The sequence below is a fragment of the Bactrocera oleae genome, chromosome 3, assembly GCF_042242935.1.
Source record: "Bactrocera oleae isolate idBacOlea1 chromosome 3, idBacOlea1, whole genome shotgun sequence".
Classification (NCBI taxonomy): Eukaryota; Metazoa; Arthropoda; class Insecta; order Diptera; family Tephritidae; genus Bactrocera; species Bactrocera oleae.
The window spans coordinates 66,690,669-66,705,840 of NC_091537.1; the positions used below are offsets into that span (position 1 = coordinate 66,690,669).

The 15,172-nt window shown below is 32.9% G+C and overlaps 1 protein-coding gene across 2 annotated transcripts; it reads left to right on the top strand.

Annotated features, from left to right (window-relative positions):
• Positions 1-920: 920 nt before the first annotated feature.
• On the top strand, positions 921-14,403 carry obst-E (obstructor-E). 2 transcript variants are annotated; one of them, XM_014230797.3, is made up of 2 exons: positions 921-1,175; positions 13,576-14,403. In XM_014230797.3, the coding sequence occupies exons 1-2, from the start codon at positions 1,121-1,123 to the stop codon at positions 14,244-14,246; spliced, it is 726 nt and encodes a 241-aa protein (XP_014086272.1). In that variant the 5' UTR covers positions 921-1,120; the 3' UTR covers positions 14,247-14,403. The 2 variants fall into 2 exon arrangements, with proteins under 2 accessions (XP_014086272.1, XP_014086271.1); XM_014230796.3 differs by lacking the exon at positions 13,576-14,403 and adding an exon at positions 11,779-12,618 and having other exon boundaries at positions 924-1,175.
• Positions 14,404-15,172: the final 769 nt, after the last annotated feature.

Sequence of the window (15,172 nt, forward strand, 5' to 3'; positions counted from 1 at the left end):
TAATATACTACACTATAGTTAATTTCTTTAGCGGTAGTAGCGTCATCTTGCAGAGAGGCTAAGTACTTTTCAAACCTTCGTACGTCTCTGGTGTTATTCTTTAAAGAGTTCCTTAATTTTATGAATTGTATGGAATATATATGGAAGTAGCCGTAACAATTAACCGATGTCTAAGGATTTGACGTTACTAGATTGAAAACATTTTTTGGCTCACTATTTATAAAGATATCATTATAAAAAACATTTTTATTCATATAAACTTTTGCCTTTTGAACAGACTTGTAAAAAAGACGATTGACTTCCAACTTGGTTCAACAATCGCATAATTTCGCATGTTTTGGTATAGCATATATAATGCTTAGATAATTTTTTTACAAACAACCCTTATTTGAACGTAAATTAAATATAAACCCTGAGCAACACGTGGTGAGAGTATAAAAATTTTCATTAAAAAAGCACACTTTGTAAACTTAATAAAAATCTTAAAGTGCGCTGAAAAAATCGCTAAAGAAGATATGCGTTAAAGCTATGTATATTTTCTCCCTTCAGTCAGTTTTGCTTTCATCGCTGTCGACGTTATTGTAAGCTTTAAAGCACAAGCGCTGCTCGGCGCTCTGCAGCATCCATAACTCACCCACTAAATTACAAGCTGCTGTTAAGCTTACGTACGCACATACACAGCACTGTACAGACAAATTTATATATATGTTGGTATCTACATATGTATGTATTTTTCGTACCGGTCGGTCACATCTTTTTGTCAACTTAACAGGTCCAAAACCCAAAGCATGGCTATTAAATTTTTCGCAAACTGGATACTGTTGTTTTTGTTGCTTTTCTTGAGTTGTCTTTTGTCACAACAGCAAAATTTAATAACAACTGTGTCAAGTGACTGACTTCAGCTAGAAGCTCCTCGTACTTACTACATACCTTTTAGGCGGAGCTTCTATCCGTCGCAGCTCGTCACCTCAACATTCAGTCTTAAACGAAAGCTTACACGTTGTAGTGCGTTTTTTTGCAAAGCACGCTTTGGTGAAAAATAAAACTTATTAAAAAATTTTAAAGGACTTTTCTCAAAGGATACTCCTTATAAACTATAATAAATAAAAAATTAGTGAAAATGATTAAGATTTTATTGAGTGCAACATTGTGTGTGACCATGTTTGGCTCATTGGGTTAGTATATAATCATAGTCAATCATAATTTAATAAAAAAAGATCTTAGTTTTTAGTTGTAAATTAATAATATATTTGGTTTCAGTTTCTAATAACAAGTGTTCAAAAGACTTAAGACACAAACTTCCTCGCGTGTATTTTTGAGATAAATTAAAAAATTAACAGATATTTAAACAATGAAATCAAGACATATTTTAAGAAATAAATACATAAAAATATTTAAATATGGTAGAAAAAAATTTTAGGAGAAATTTACAAAAATAAAGACTATAATATAGATAGATAAATATTTTCTTATCAAAGTTTTTTTGTTATTTGAAAAAATTCTATGAATATTTTAGTAAATATAATTGAAATTATCAAATAATTGTGAAGAAATTACTTAAAGCTCAACTGATGCTAAATTTTTCAGTGCCACGTCTAAATATATTACTCTGAAAGATCCAGGTACTATTGTTATGCCTTAAAGGGTTAGATGGAGTTCCTCGAGCAAAAAACGGCATATTTTCAATAATTTTGTTTCATATAAAAAATAAAAATTTTAGTCAAACTTTTTATTATTCCAAGGATACATATTTTACTCAGATTTTATGAAATTTTAAAGAGCAAATATTCAAAACTCGGCCATTACGACATCATTTCCGTCAGTACGGAAAAAGGAGGTGCAGCAAAACTTCTTAATAAAGAATATAAACTTCGTATTGGACGAAAAGGAAAATTGTATTTCTGACAGCCGTGTTTACAAAAAAATACAAATTTTGGGGTAAATATCGCGACATTTCTTTTTTTTTAAATAGTTGTAATTGAATAAAAAAATCATTGCTACAAGACCTTGTAAATTATAACTCGAAGAGCTGTGTAAAATTACATTACATCGGTGGAGTAGTTCGCAGGAAATTGACAACCGACTTTGAAAACTCAGTTACGAGAAAAACGGGCTTAAAGTTTTAAGTGACTATACATATAGCTGCCCTCATGTGTGCAACTTTTCAAGGCTTTAACTCCTAAACCATTACTCGGATCAACTTAATCATTTAGGACGATATTCTAGAGATAATATAGAATTCAATAAGATAATAAAAAAAAATTTTTGATGCCGTGTAACCCATGTAACCCTTACATTATCTTATTGATAAAGATTAAAAAATAAGAAAAACCGTTAACTTCGGTTGCACCGAAGCTATAATACCTTTCACAAATACAAAGGTCTCTACAAGAACTTGATTTCGATCTAATTTCTTTAAGATACCTCGTCAAATAAAAAAGTTTTCCATGCAAGCACTTGATTCCGATTGTTCAGTTGGTATGGCAGCTTTATGCTATAGTGGTCCGATATCGCCCGTTCCGACAAATAAGCAGCTAAATGGCTAATTCATACATCATTTATGTATATATTCTATAGGGTTTCCGACGTTTCCTTTTTTGGTATTAAAAACTTCGTGGCAGCCTTTATATACCCTGTTCAGGGTATAAAAACGAAAATAAGCTAAAAAAACTTAAGATCATTATATCGGATCAGATATTCTTTTTTAAAATATGCCTAAATTGTAAGCTTGCTGGATAATTTCCTTATTTTCTCAGTTTATCTGTTGCTATGTCAGAAACCACCGTAATATCTTGAACGTAACTTTTCTAATTATAGAATCCACATGCACGCAAGCTACACAATTTTTTTATAAATTCATTTCTTCACATTAATTGCCAAATTACTTCAAAATAGAACAAATACCGGAATTTCGCCATTTGAAAACACCCAGAAATATTTCACATCGCCTGATTGGCATATTAATTGCAAATAATTGAAGCAGCTGGAATAACAGGTAAAAGTGATACTATATCTATAAGCAGGTGTATTATGTTCGCGGAATATGTGTAATTAATGCAAACCCTAAGCAGTACAGATAGAGATATCGCTTATAATCAGCCCAATTTTATATTCAATTGTAGGGAATAACTTTTTTTTAAAAGAATTTTGCATTTGAATTTGTGTAAGAGTTGTGGCAATATTTTCTTGGATGTTTGTTTATTTATGCTCATTGTTTGGTAGGCATTTCAAGTACACCTATATATACATAAGTATGTACAATATATACTTAACTTATAGTGCTGATCATTTTTTTTGGCTGTAATTTATTACAATTTTCAATCACGTTGCACACAAACAAATACAAGGCGTTGGCTAACATTGATTGAGGTGATTGAGCGGCATTTGAAATTCAATATGTACTTATGTATGTATGTAAGAAAGTATATGTACACATATGTAGGGAGTGAATATATGTACAGTTGTTTATATGAAGCTTCCATTAACTTAAAAAATGGCATAACTGAATTTAAAAATTGTATCTTCTATTATTTAGTTTACATTTAATTTGAGTAACTGCTTGCTCATAACATTTACGATATTTAGATCATAAAATTAAAATTTTTGTTAGCAATTTTTGAGATTCTCAGACTTAAAAAGATTTTGGTGGATGCTTAAACATGTATATCTTAAAGTTTTTATAATAATATTTCAAACAAATTTTTGATATAAATAATTATTTCCACTTGCAGCAAAAAAAATTTTTTTGTTAAATTTTTAAGAGGCAATTAATTTAATAAATAAATAAAAATAATAACCATTCACAGAATTTAATGTATCCTAAAAATTAATAACGCATTTTGAAAATGTTTGGATTCGCTTTCGAGGATGACCTCAGAAAAATGTGTTTGGCGATAAGGAATATTTTTCTGCTTAAAGTTATCTTAGATCGAAAACCGAAAAAAAATATTAATACTATAGATGTATTCAATTAATAATCGAAATTTTGGTTTTTGACAAAAAAGGCGAATTTTGTGAAATATAATATTTCTACTTCATAGTGGCCAAAAAAGGGTTTCGAAAAAATAAATTTAAATTTTTCAAATACGCTCATATATCCGAAACTATTTGACAGTACAACTTCGCATTTTTAGAGAAGAATCTCAAATATATTTACAATCGAAATATGCAAATTCGATTTTTTTGAAATTTACATGTGGATATAATCTTGAAACCTAGAACTACTATTACTTATACTCGTAAGACTAAAGTCGGTAAATTTTTACAACGAAACGATTTATTTATGGCATATAGAAATTTTTCAAAAAATAATGAAAACAAGCTTTTAATTAAAAAACATTATTTTCTCCACTCCTTAGCTAGGATTCAAGTTTACCAGAGCAAATTAAAGCCTTAGGGTTTTTATTGAGATATTTTAACTTTTTTGTATTTAAAATAGCCTTATTTTAGCTGAATTATACATATAGTTCAACTTATTTCTCATTTTTTTCTTGAAAAATGTAGGTTTTCCGGGCTCTCTCCATATAACTCATAACTCTATATTATCCAGTCTTGAATGCTAGAAATATTTTTAGGGCTCAAATATTGACGTTATTTTTACTTTTTGCGATAAATCTATGTTGAAACTCATGAACTAATAATAAATTTTCATCTGTGGTCGCCTCGCCTCTTTCAAAAATGCTGATGGTTTAATTTATACAGGCCGTTAAAAATTTTCCATTGAATATTTTTTAATAATGCTAAATTTTTGCACAATTTTTTCCTGCTGTAGTAAGACCTGCGTCATTCGAATAATCTTTTTAAGCCCAAATATGTACTTTACAATATCAAATGTTTGATAGACCTAAATACAATGAATGTAATGTAAAAGATGTACTGTAAATAATAGTCAACCAGAGGCTATATATTATATCACCCACTTCGAAACCCAACAAACCAACTGAGACTTTGTTGGGTGCACTGTGATGAGAATTTATGTAATGCATCTATTGTGAATGGTGAATATTTCCAAAGTGCGTTAAAAATTTGTTCAAAAAATATTTTTTACCATACCAAATATTCGATGAAAATTGTTACGCGATTTCTACTATTTTTGGAGCATGTATCACTCGAATAAGTTTTGTGAAATATAAAATGCATTTTGAAATATAAATGCATGATTTGATATTTTTACTCAGTTAAATGTTCACAGACAGTATATTTTGTTTCCTAGACTTACTTCCAGTGAAAAAGATTAACGCATAAGTACACCTTTTAGAGAAACAATTCCTTCCGGCTTTTCCTTTCTGTCAAGCAAATCAAAATATCTTCAAATTAGTACACGAATACTTACTTCATAAAAGCACAAACATAACGATGGTCCCCCAATTGATTACTAGAAGACTAAACTTTTATCAACATTTCAGTCTCCATTATTAGTATCGTACTGCTCTTGAGAATAATTAATATCTAAACATCTTTTGTTTGCACAAATGAATATTATCACTTCCCAGTTATGCCATTTATAAGGTTAACTTGTTATACAAATACTACACAAATTCGATTCGAGAATAAATATTCTCGTATAATTACTTTAACAAACATTAGACCTCACATTGTCATCTACCAGCAATCAGCAGTTAGGCGTGCCGAACCGGCTACCTAATTGAAATATGTGGCATCTCAACCGACAATATTGATTTGCCATAAATAACTAATTATCTATAGGTTATCTTCTGGCATTCACACATTTATCACCAACTCATCTCGCTTCTAATTTGCTAAATTGCGAATTTCCGAGCTATCAGATGCGTTAGAAACAGGAAAAAAGTAAAAAGCGCTAACTGTTATTGCAATGCAAAAAATTGTTGTTGTTGGTTTTTTGCAAACAAGTTCGTTGCTTAATTCTTTGCATTTGTCTTCAACAAGATTTGTTGTCTGTATATATTTGAAGGTGATGGATTTTATATAAATAAAAATAGTTTTATTAATAAATATATAACAATGCAGCCAGTCGCTAGAGGCTGCTGGTGGCTTAAGTTAATGCTTAATGTATTTGTTTTATAGGTGTGTTTGTTTACTTGTTTGCCGCATCTACATTTTTGTGGTTATCTTTCGTTGTTTCACAAGGTCGCTGTTGTAGTAGCTTAGTAAGTGACGCTGTGATGACGTACAGTGGTACAAGAGTGGTTAAAAAGCGTAGGAGAAAAATTTCATTATTATAAATTGTATGTTCTTCCTTTTTTTCTGATAAAATAAATATACTTGGAAAAAAATCTTGAACAATTTGTCTAGAAGGAATATGTAATCCAAATCATAAGAAACATAATTTTTGGAATCAATTCATAAAAATCAGTTATAAAATTACATATAATTGTATTAAAAACTAAATTTATTTTTGCTGAAATTTATCAAATACATCACCCCTCCAATAATTGGAAACACTCACCAAATTTAATATTAGTCCTGCCATAAGTTCTCTTACAAGTTCAGAACGTTATAAAAATTAAACCATAACACATTTTTTAACAAAATTTATTTTAATAAGTAAGACATATAGTAAATGAGCGATATACAAAATTGTATCCAACATTGTCGCTTTTTGCTTTCGCATAAGCCCTCAAACGATTTGGCCATTGATCAACAGCAGCACGCACGGTTTCTATTGGTATTGACGACATCTGCTGCTATGAAACCAGGAATACACCATTTAAGTCCCTACTACGTGGTTTTTACCTTGTGTGCTGGAGTAAAATCTGGAATGCAAGATCCAATGCTCTCCATCGAAAAGAGTATTGGTTAACTGCCTTACCACGCATTTTAAAAGAAGCTGCTGGTACACTTTTCCCCAGTTTTAATCCCTTTTTCACATCAGTGAAGAGGTGTTACGCCTTTACAAGAACCTTACCACCAAACCATTACAGCAGCTGTATGGTGACCACGTTGAACACTCAGAATAATATTTTTGGTGTCTTTGAAATTTTTTGCGTAGGGTTTGTCGTTTTTTTTATTGAAATCTTCTTCAACAGTAAACATTTTTTCATTTGTAAAAAGGATACTTTCATGGCCGTTGACCGCGTGCGACTGAAGAACCCGCTTGCATCCGTTGAGCCTAATTATATATATTATATATTAAGGATTTTAAAAAACATTATTAATACTAATATTATTTTAGGCTGAATAATTTTATCTTAGCAGTCTACTTAGATATATTATTTCTACTGTAACACAATATTTCAAAATTGTTCTAAGCCTATCTTCAATTTTTAACTTTCTAAACTCCATTATTTTGCACTACATAAGCTTAATATATTATATTACGAAATTCGTTATCAAATCTACATTCTATATTTTATGAAATTCATATGTCCACATCACTGTGTGCTACCTTAAAGTTTTTGAACCCCATATGTATGGTATGGTGTATGGTATGTACACATTTATGCTAATAGCAGTTACATAATTCAGCCACGCTTAAGCATTCCACAGTTGACAGCATCATCGCTGCTCCGCCCTCTTTACCTTCGATTGTTGCTCATCTGCAGTTTATTTATTTATTTTGAATATCAATTTTATTGCTTGGCTTCAGCTTTTAATGACTTCGCTTGCTTATATGCGCAAATATGTACAAAAGTGGGTTTATATGTATGCGTGAATGTATGTTACGTATGCATATACCTATTTATATATTTATTAACATGCTTGCTTGCGAATAGTTATCACTCTGTCTAGATGTCTGCTGTTGAAACTCGTTTGGTCTTAAACACTTTTACTTTCAACGCAGCGAAGAATGCTGCTGAACTTTTTGATTTTTGTTGTTGTTTATTATTTGGATTTATTTTTTTGACTTTTTGTTCTTTTGAAAACATGTATTGATTTTACCGCTATTTCGAGGAGTACTGGTTCTGCGATTATACATTATAATGAGTGGTCTATTAGTCATACGTTTTGTTAACGATCAACAAGTAGTTTGTATAAGACCTGTTAATACCTAGTTAAAATTATATAACTGCTATCTTTGTGTAATACAAACAAGTTTTGTTTTACTAATTATTAAAAGCTTATATGACAAATTACTCTCAAGAAACAAATATTAAATTGAAAAACTTAAGGCTTAAGATAATTTATGATTAAATTGAAGAAGAATGTTTACATCAAGGAAAGAACCACAACACAATTACGCATGCGTCAATGAACATTGTAGCGCCAGGTTGCAACGCAAGTTTGAATCCTGACTATCTAATGCTTTATGAAACGAGAAACGAAGTCAGCTGGTATTTAAATGTGATATATAGAGAACGTTTTTTCACCAAATAGCTGAGCATTCTTTTAGCACTTGCTTGCAAACAAAAATCAACACTTACGTAATATAATAAAACAAACCCCGGCCGTCCAAGTAATGAAAATATTTAAGAACTGATGACAGATTTTAAAATTTTTGTGTTTTTTTTTATTTAAAAAAATCAAACACAAAAATTGTAAAATCATTTTAACAGAATTTTTAAAAAAACTAGCACCAAAAATATTTTAATCAAAAAAATTTTCATAATTAAACACCATTTTTTTGCAATAAATCTTCTTTACTTACCTTACTTGTCTTTCTCAATTTATTTATTAAAAGTTCAAAATTTTATTGAGCGCACTGTGTTCACTCATAGCAAAGCATCAAAAATAAATTACACAAAAACAACTAACACTGTCAATTTTCTGAGGGTGTGTATGCGCATACACTTGTTTGCCCACATATTTATTCTGTTATCTATCTGCGTGCATAATAGTATTCACATTTATGAATGCAAACTTCAAAACGTTATTTTGACTAAACAAAGTGCGGGCAATTAGGTCAAAATATTACCGGTACTTTGTTGAGCACTTTGTAGTCAAAATAATATATAATATGATTTAAGAAAAGCGCTTTGATATTATCAACCGAATCGTAATAAACTGCAAAAATAAAAAACAAGATTATTAACTTCAGCTGCACTGAAGTTATCATACTAAAAATATATATATCTTGATTTTTATCGGCCAGTTTGTATGACAGCTTTATGCTATAGTGGTCCGATATCGAGCAGATTCTTGAAAGAGTAGTTCGCGTATAAACAAACAGACGAACATGAGTAAATCCACTCAGCTCGTTACGATGGTCATTTACCATATATATACATATATGTCCTTTAGGGTCTTCAACGTTTCTTTCAGGGTTTTGTAAACTTCGTGAGACATTTTATATACCTTGATTAGAGCATAACAAAATAATCTCTCTTTCGTATGTTTTCCTGAAAATCCCTCATTTCTTACCTAATAATATGAATACCTTATATCAGAAGGTGTCAAAATCATTTATATGCCAAACAAATGTTAATCGAGCTTCCTTACTGTGCTCTCAGCATAAAAAAAGATGTTTCAGTGAAAACAATAACAATGCCTTCCAGTAGTTAGGAAATATTGCCATTTCGTACCATTTTACTTTCAGCCGATATCATAATCACTTCAATCTTAATTAAAGTTATTTTAAACAGCAGTAAAAAAAAAACATTACCTGGAGTCGGTTTGTGCGAATCAAGATAGTCCCTATTCTTGACGACCCCTTCTAGACGATTTTCGTTACCGTTCTGGGGTTAATTCGATCGATATTATATATATATTATAGCTGTCTGATTTTCTTTATTTTCCTTGTCACTGTGTATGTATTGTATTAGAGGTCAGTTCTGCATAATTACGTGCTTTTAGCTTTTTAATTAAAGGCAGAATGACAGAAAATAATAATCTGAAAAATCGGTTGCATAGGAGATATGTGATATAGTTGGCCAATTCCGACAAACGATAAATAGAATATAAAAATGCACCTATGTATTAAAACTCATTCGGATATCTCAAAAACTGACGAAGAAATTTTTCTTATCATTGAAAAATAAACTTCCCCTTAAAAATCCCTGGCTAGAAACCGGTTTTAATCCCATAGTATCTTATAGATAACAATAGTTATTATATATATTTCAAGTTTCGAATCCAAATGCTAAATTATTTGCTGAACTTCTTGACTTATTTCGTGGTGCTCACTTCTAACTACTGAACTTCGAATATATTTTTAAAAATATAAATTTTCAATAAATTTTTAAATACAAGGTGCAATTCAAAAGTTTCAGGACTTTTATTAAAAACGAATATTATTATTTTTTTTTTTTTTGAAAAATCTATTGGTCGCCTTCAAAATAATCTCCTTCCGCCTGAATACAACGTTTTGCACGTTCAAGAAGGTTATCGAATGACTTTTTTAGGTCATTTGTCGGTATAGCGTTGAGGATGGCGATCGTCGCCTTTTGGATGGCATCAAAGTCAGCATAGCGGTTTCCTTTCATCGGCAAATGCATTTTTCCGAAAAAGTAGAAGTCGCACGGTGCCATATCAGGTGAATACGGGAAGTGGTTGATTGTTAAAATGTGATTTTTGGTCAAATAATCGGCCACAAGCGTCGATCGATGAGACGGCACATTATCGTGCAACTAACGCCAACTTCCATCTTCGCGATATTCGGGCCGAACACGTCGAATACGGCGCACCAAACGCTTCAAAACTCCAAGGTGGAATACCGCATTAACGTTTTGACCGGGTAGAACAAAATCTTTGTGGACAATACCCTTGGAATCATAAAAACAAATCAGCATTGTCTTCACTTTTGACTTCTCCAGGCGCGATTTTTTGGGTTTCGACTCATTTCTCATTTATGTCCTCACGACCACTTTGAAAACGTTTAAACCACTCGTGAATACGGCTACGGGATAGACAATCATCACCATAAACTTGTTTCATCATTTGATGAGTTTTGGTAAAAGTTTTACCAAGTTGAAAACCAAACTTAATGTTGGCTCCTTGTTCGATGCTCATTTTCCGACCGACACTACAAATGTAATGTCATATGTAGCGCGATATCTCAGCTGTTATACAAGTCAGCTGTTATATAAATTTTATACGACAACACTTAAGAATACACAATTGAGGGATAACAATTTCAGACAGGCGCCACTAGAAGCCGCGTTGTTTAAAAAGTCCTGGAACTTTTGAAAAGTACCTTGTATATAGGCTCCCTGTATAGTATTTTCTTTATCATTATACAATTAGAAGTAATTTTAATTTGTATATAGTACTTCAAGGACTTTGCCGAAATTTGGAAAAATATTTCAGACTGTTAGACTATAAAGTGAGAGTCTTATTTTCTATTTATCTCTCAGATTTTGAGATATCGATCTCCTCAAGAAGCTGCTCATATGTCGGAAGCATCAATTTCGGAGCTCTATAGCATATAGCTGCCAAACAAACTGAACCTTCATAATCAAGTTCTTGTATGGAAAACTTTTTTAATTGACGAGATGTCTTCATAAAATTTAGCATGAATTATTTATTGTCCAAAGCATCGGTATGATCTCTGAAGATCCGACCGATATAGCATATAGTTGTAATACTGCTGACCTATCAAAATCAAGTCTTATGTGGAAACTTTTTATTTATGAAGGTTGAAGCTATTGTATTTATAAACCTGAAATATTATGAATTTAACTCATATGTATACAAGTATATTACGTTTTTATTTATAAATATTCAGGATTTTATGCGAAAACTTTATTTTTAGTTCATCATTCATTTTAAAAGTTTTGGTGTGCGAAAAAAATATTTAAAAAATGTTAAGTCTTCATCATTCTACTTCCCTTCATTCTCCACCCTGTCTAGGTAAGCAAATTCAATAAAAATTTTGTATTAATATCGACCTTTTTATGCTCTTCTCTCTCTCTCACTTTGCAGCTTACGCTCAATGTCAACAACCGAACGGCACACAAGTCGTCTCAGGCTCTTGTGACGCTTATATCGAATGCAAGAATGGTATCGCTGAGGAGAAACTCTGTCCCGACGGTCTGCTGTACAATGAAAAATCTTCCGGTTACCCCTGTGGCTATCCCATCGATGTAGAATGCTCACAAGGCCAAGCTCGTATACAGCCTGCTCAACCAACCGACGACTGTCCACATCAATTTGGGTACTATAGCATGGGTGATGCACGAAATTGTGGTAAATTCAAGAACTGCGCTTCCGGTCGTGGTTTCGTTTTCGACTGTCCCGACGGTTTGGCTTGGAACAAGGAAACCTATAAATGTGATTGGCCCGATCAAGTGCCCGACTGTGATGCCGAAGCTTTCTTGGGCTTCAAGTGTCCACCACCAAACCCATCGCCCAGAGGTCAATTCATTGGCGAACCCGAACAAGAATATGAATTCTATCCATCGAGCGAGAACTGCCAAGTATATTTCATTTGTATCGAGGGTCGTCCCCGTCGCATTGCTTGTGACGAAGCAAGCGCTTTCAATCCGGAAACACAAACTTGTGATGACATCGACAATGTGCCTTCTTGCAGCCCAGATATTAAACAGCGCGGTCAGGAGATTAAGAATGCGCGTCTTTCAGCTCAGTCGGCGGCATCAGCAAAGAGACGAATCTAAAGAGAAATACTGAGAAAATTCTTATTTTATTACTATTTTTTTCTCATTATTTGTAATACTCTAGTCCCTAGTGAAAAATGCGTTGAATCAGTTTGGCTATATTTGTGTGTATATTTTTTGAATAAAATCGAATCGGAAAAAAAATTAAGTATTTAATTTTCATGAGTTTACATGGAGTACGAGTGCATGAAGATAAGATCGTTCTACAGAAATAAGTTCTCTCTAAAGTATCTATATTTAAACCTAACCTTCTAGTATAAGTAAGAAGCTTTACGATTTATAGAGAAATTCTGCATTCGATCTTATAAGCCTGTAGGATATCTGAGCACCCAAGTGTTTAAGCCTTGATCCGGAAAACGCGGGACAATCAAGAAGGAAGTGTTGAGATGATTTCATCTCATCTTCTTCCATACAGCTTCTTCAGCTGGCATTCGGTAGGATTCTCAACATTACAGCGTGGACGAGGATAGGGCAATGGCCTGTTAGGACCCCCACAACTAGGGAGAGGAAAAGAGCTCACTGGATCTCTTCTAATCGATTTTTGGCCAATGCTGACTAAGCTCCGGCAAAGCCCAGCTATCTAGTAGTGGAACACACGAGAAGAGTAGTGCACTGATCTGTTCCCATTCTACTGATAGCGGCGCTAGGGTGCCTTTTCTTTCCAGCTCATCAGCTTTGCAGTAACTGCTGTGGCCTGGCCATATTAGTCTAATCACAAGGTAACTCAATGCCATTAATAACGAGGTTGGGCATTCCTTAGCCTTGAACGCACGGTGAGATCGCCGCCCTGCTATCAGAGTGAGACCTTTTTAGATATCTCAAAAGTGTTTCAAAACCCTAAATTAGGTTAGGATTTCCACCAATCTCAAACGTTATCTCTGCTTACAACTAATTCCGATCCTATGTACCCTGAGTCGGTTGAAACCAAAAAAGAAAAAGCGCTGAAGCTTAAGCTCATAAGTCATTTTTAGACGGTACTTCTGAAAATATGTTAATATATATATATTTTTTTTTTTTAAGTTATTCAAAATACCTTTGTATAAAAAATCCATTCATGTAACGAACCCAATTTACCTAACCGCACTTCTTTTCCTTTAAAATATAGCTCACTCTGCCGCCCGCTCATGCCCCGAACCGAACGGTCGCTTCGCCGATGATACACAATGTGACGCCTATCTGGAATGCAAAGACGGCGTTGGTGAGGAGAAACTCTGTCCTGATGGTCTGCTCTTCAATCAACGCGGCAAAACAACTGGCGACTGCACCTACTTACCATTCACAACGTGTAAAGATCGTTTACGCCTGCAGCCAGCTAACGGTACCGCTGAATGTGAACGCCAATTCGGCTTCTATTCATCCGGTGATCCAAAGAATTGCGGTGTCTACAAGAATTGTGCGCATGGCGAGGCAACACTGACAAAATGCCCCGAAGGTTTGGCATTTAATGTGGAGTCGTATCAGTGTGACTGGCCCGATCTAGTTGCCGAATGTAATGCTGAAGCTTTCCTCGACTTCACATGCCCACCACCAGAGACAGTCGATGGTGTAGAGAAGGAAGTCGACACCAGTCCCGAGGGTGAGCTACGCTATTTCCGTCATCCCAAGACATGCAAGAAATATTTCGTTTGTGTCAATGGTCATCCACGTCTATACAATTGTGGTAAATATTTGGCTTTCAATGTGGAAACGAAATTGTGCGACTTCTACACCCATGTGCCGGAGTGCTATGCGCTTTTGAAGGAGAAGAAATTGGCAGCTGCCGCCAAGCAGTTTTAAAGTGTGGCAACTATATGCTTTGTGGTTGTATAAAAAGCCAAGTTTTGCCCTTTTTTTTATTTCAACTTGAAATAGCTTTAAAGGTTACTTACAACATGTATTTTATATCTAACAAATGATAAATTAAATAATTAAATATTGTAAATAAACACGTAAATATTTATCGACATTTATTTATTGTTTTGTGGCTTCAAACGTTTTTGAGGGTTATCGCACCAAAGAAGGTAGAAGTTCACTTACGTTCTCTGGGTGGGCGCCCAGCTCAGAGCGTAAGTAAGAAATAATGACGCCTAAAAGTATGCAACGGAATGCAAGTGAGATTGGCGGGTAGCTGCGTAGTGGAAGCGGTGCCGCCTAAAAGTAGTTATATAGAAATGCAATATTTAATTAAGAATGCACTGCTGCGGTGCATATTGTGTGGCATAGATACCATGAAATAAAATCAATTTTCATACTTTTTTTTATTTTGTTTTCCTTCATTTTTGTATCATTTATTTATTTAATATTAATTATTAATATTTTTTCGCTTTAAGTCAATTGCATACGGTTCGCTAAATTGTTAGATTTTATAGTTTACTTGATTTCTAAATTGTGTGTATGTTTGTTGTAAGTATATCGCTCACATACGGTAATTAAATTATTTGTTTATTCAATTCATACAGCATACAATTGCAATTATCATTTAAAAGTCACTAAACTTAAATAATAAATTGGCAGAAATACATTACTTTTTACAGTTAAAATAAACTAAGAAGAAATATTTTATATTATAATTGGCATTTAAAAAGAAACTATGTATATATGTACTATATACTTATGTTTACGTATGGAAGTAGTTAGGTAAATAGTTGTTGTTGTTATGTATTAATGCTAACTAAATGTCGTACATATATAAATAGTTGTTATAACAACGCTATAACTTGGTG

Bases quoted from the DNA above. Each gene is read 5' to 3' on its own strand.
- obst-E (XM_014230796.3), top strand. From the start codon at position 1,121: ATGATTAAGATTTTATTGAGTGCAACATTGTGTGTGACCATGTTTGGC. The intron at 1,176-11,778 runs GTTAGTATATAA...CTCACTTTGCAG, and splicing joins GACCATGTTTGGCTCATTGG to CTTACGCTCAATGTCAACAA.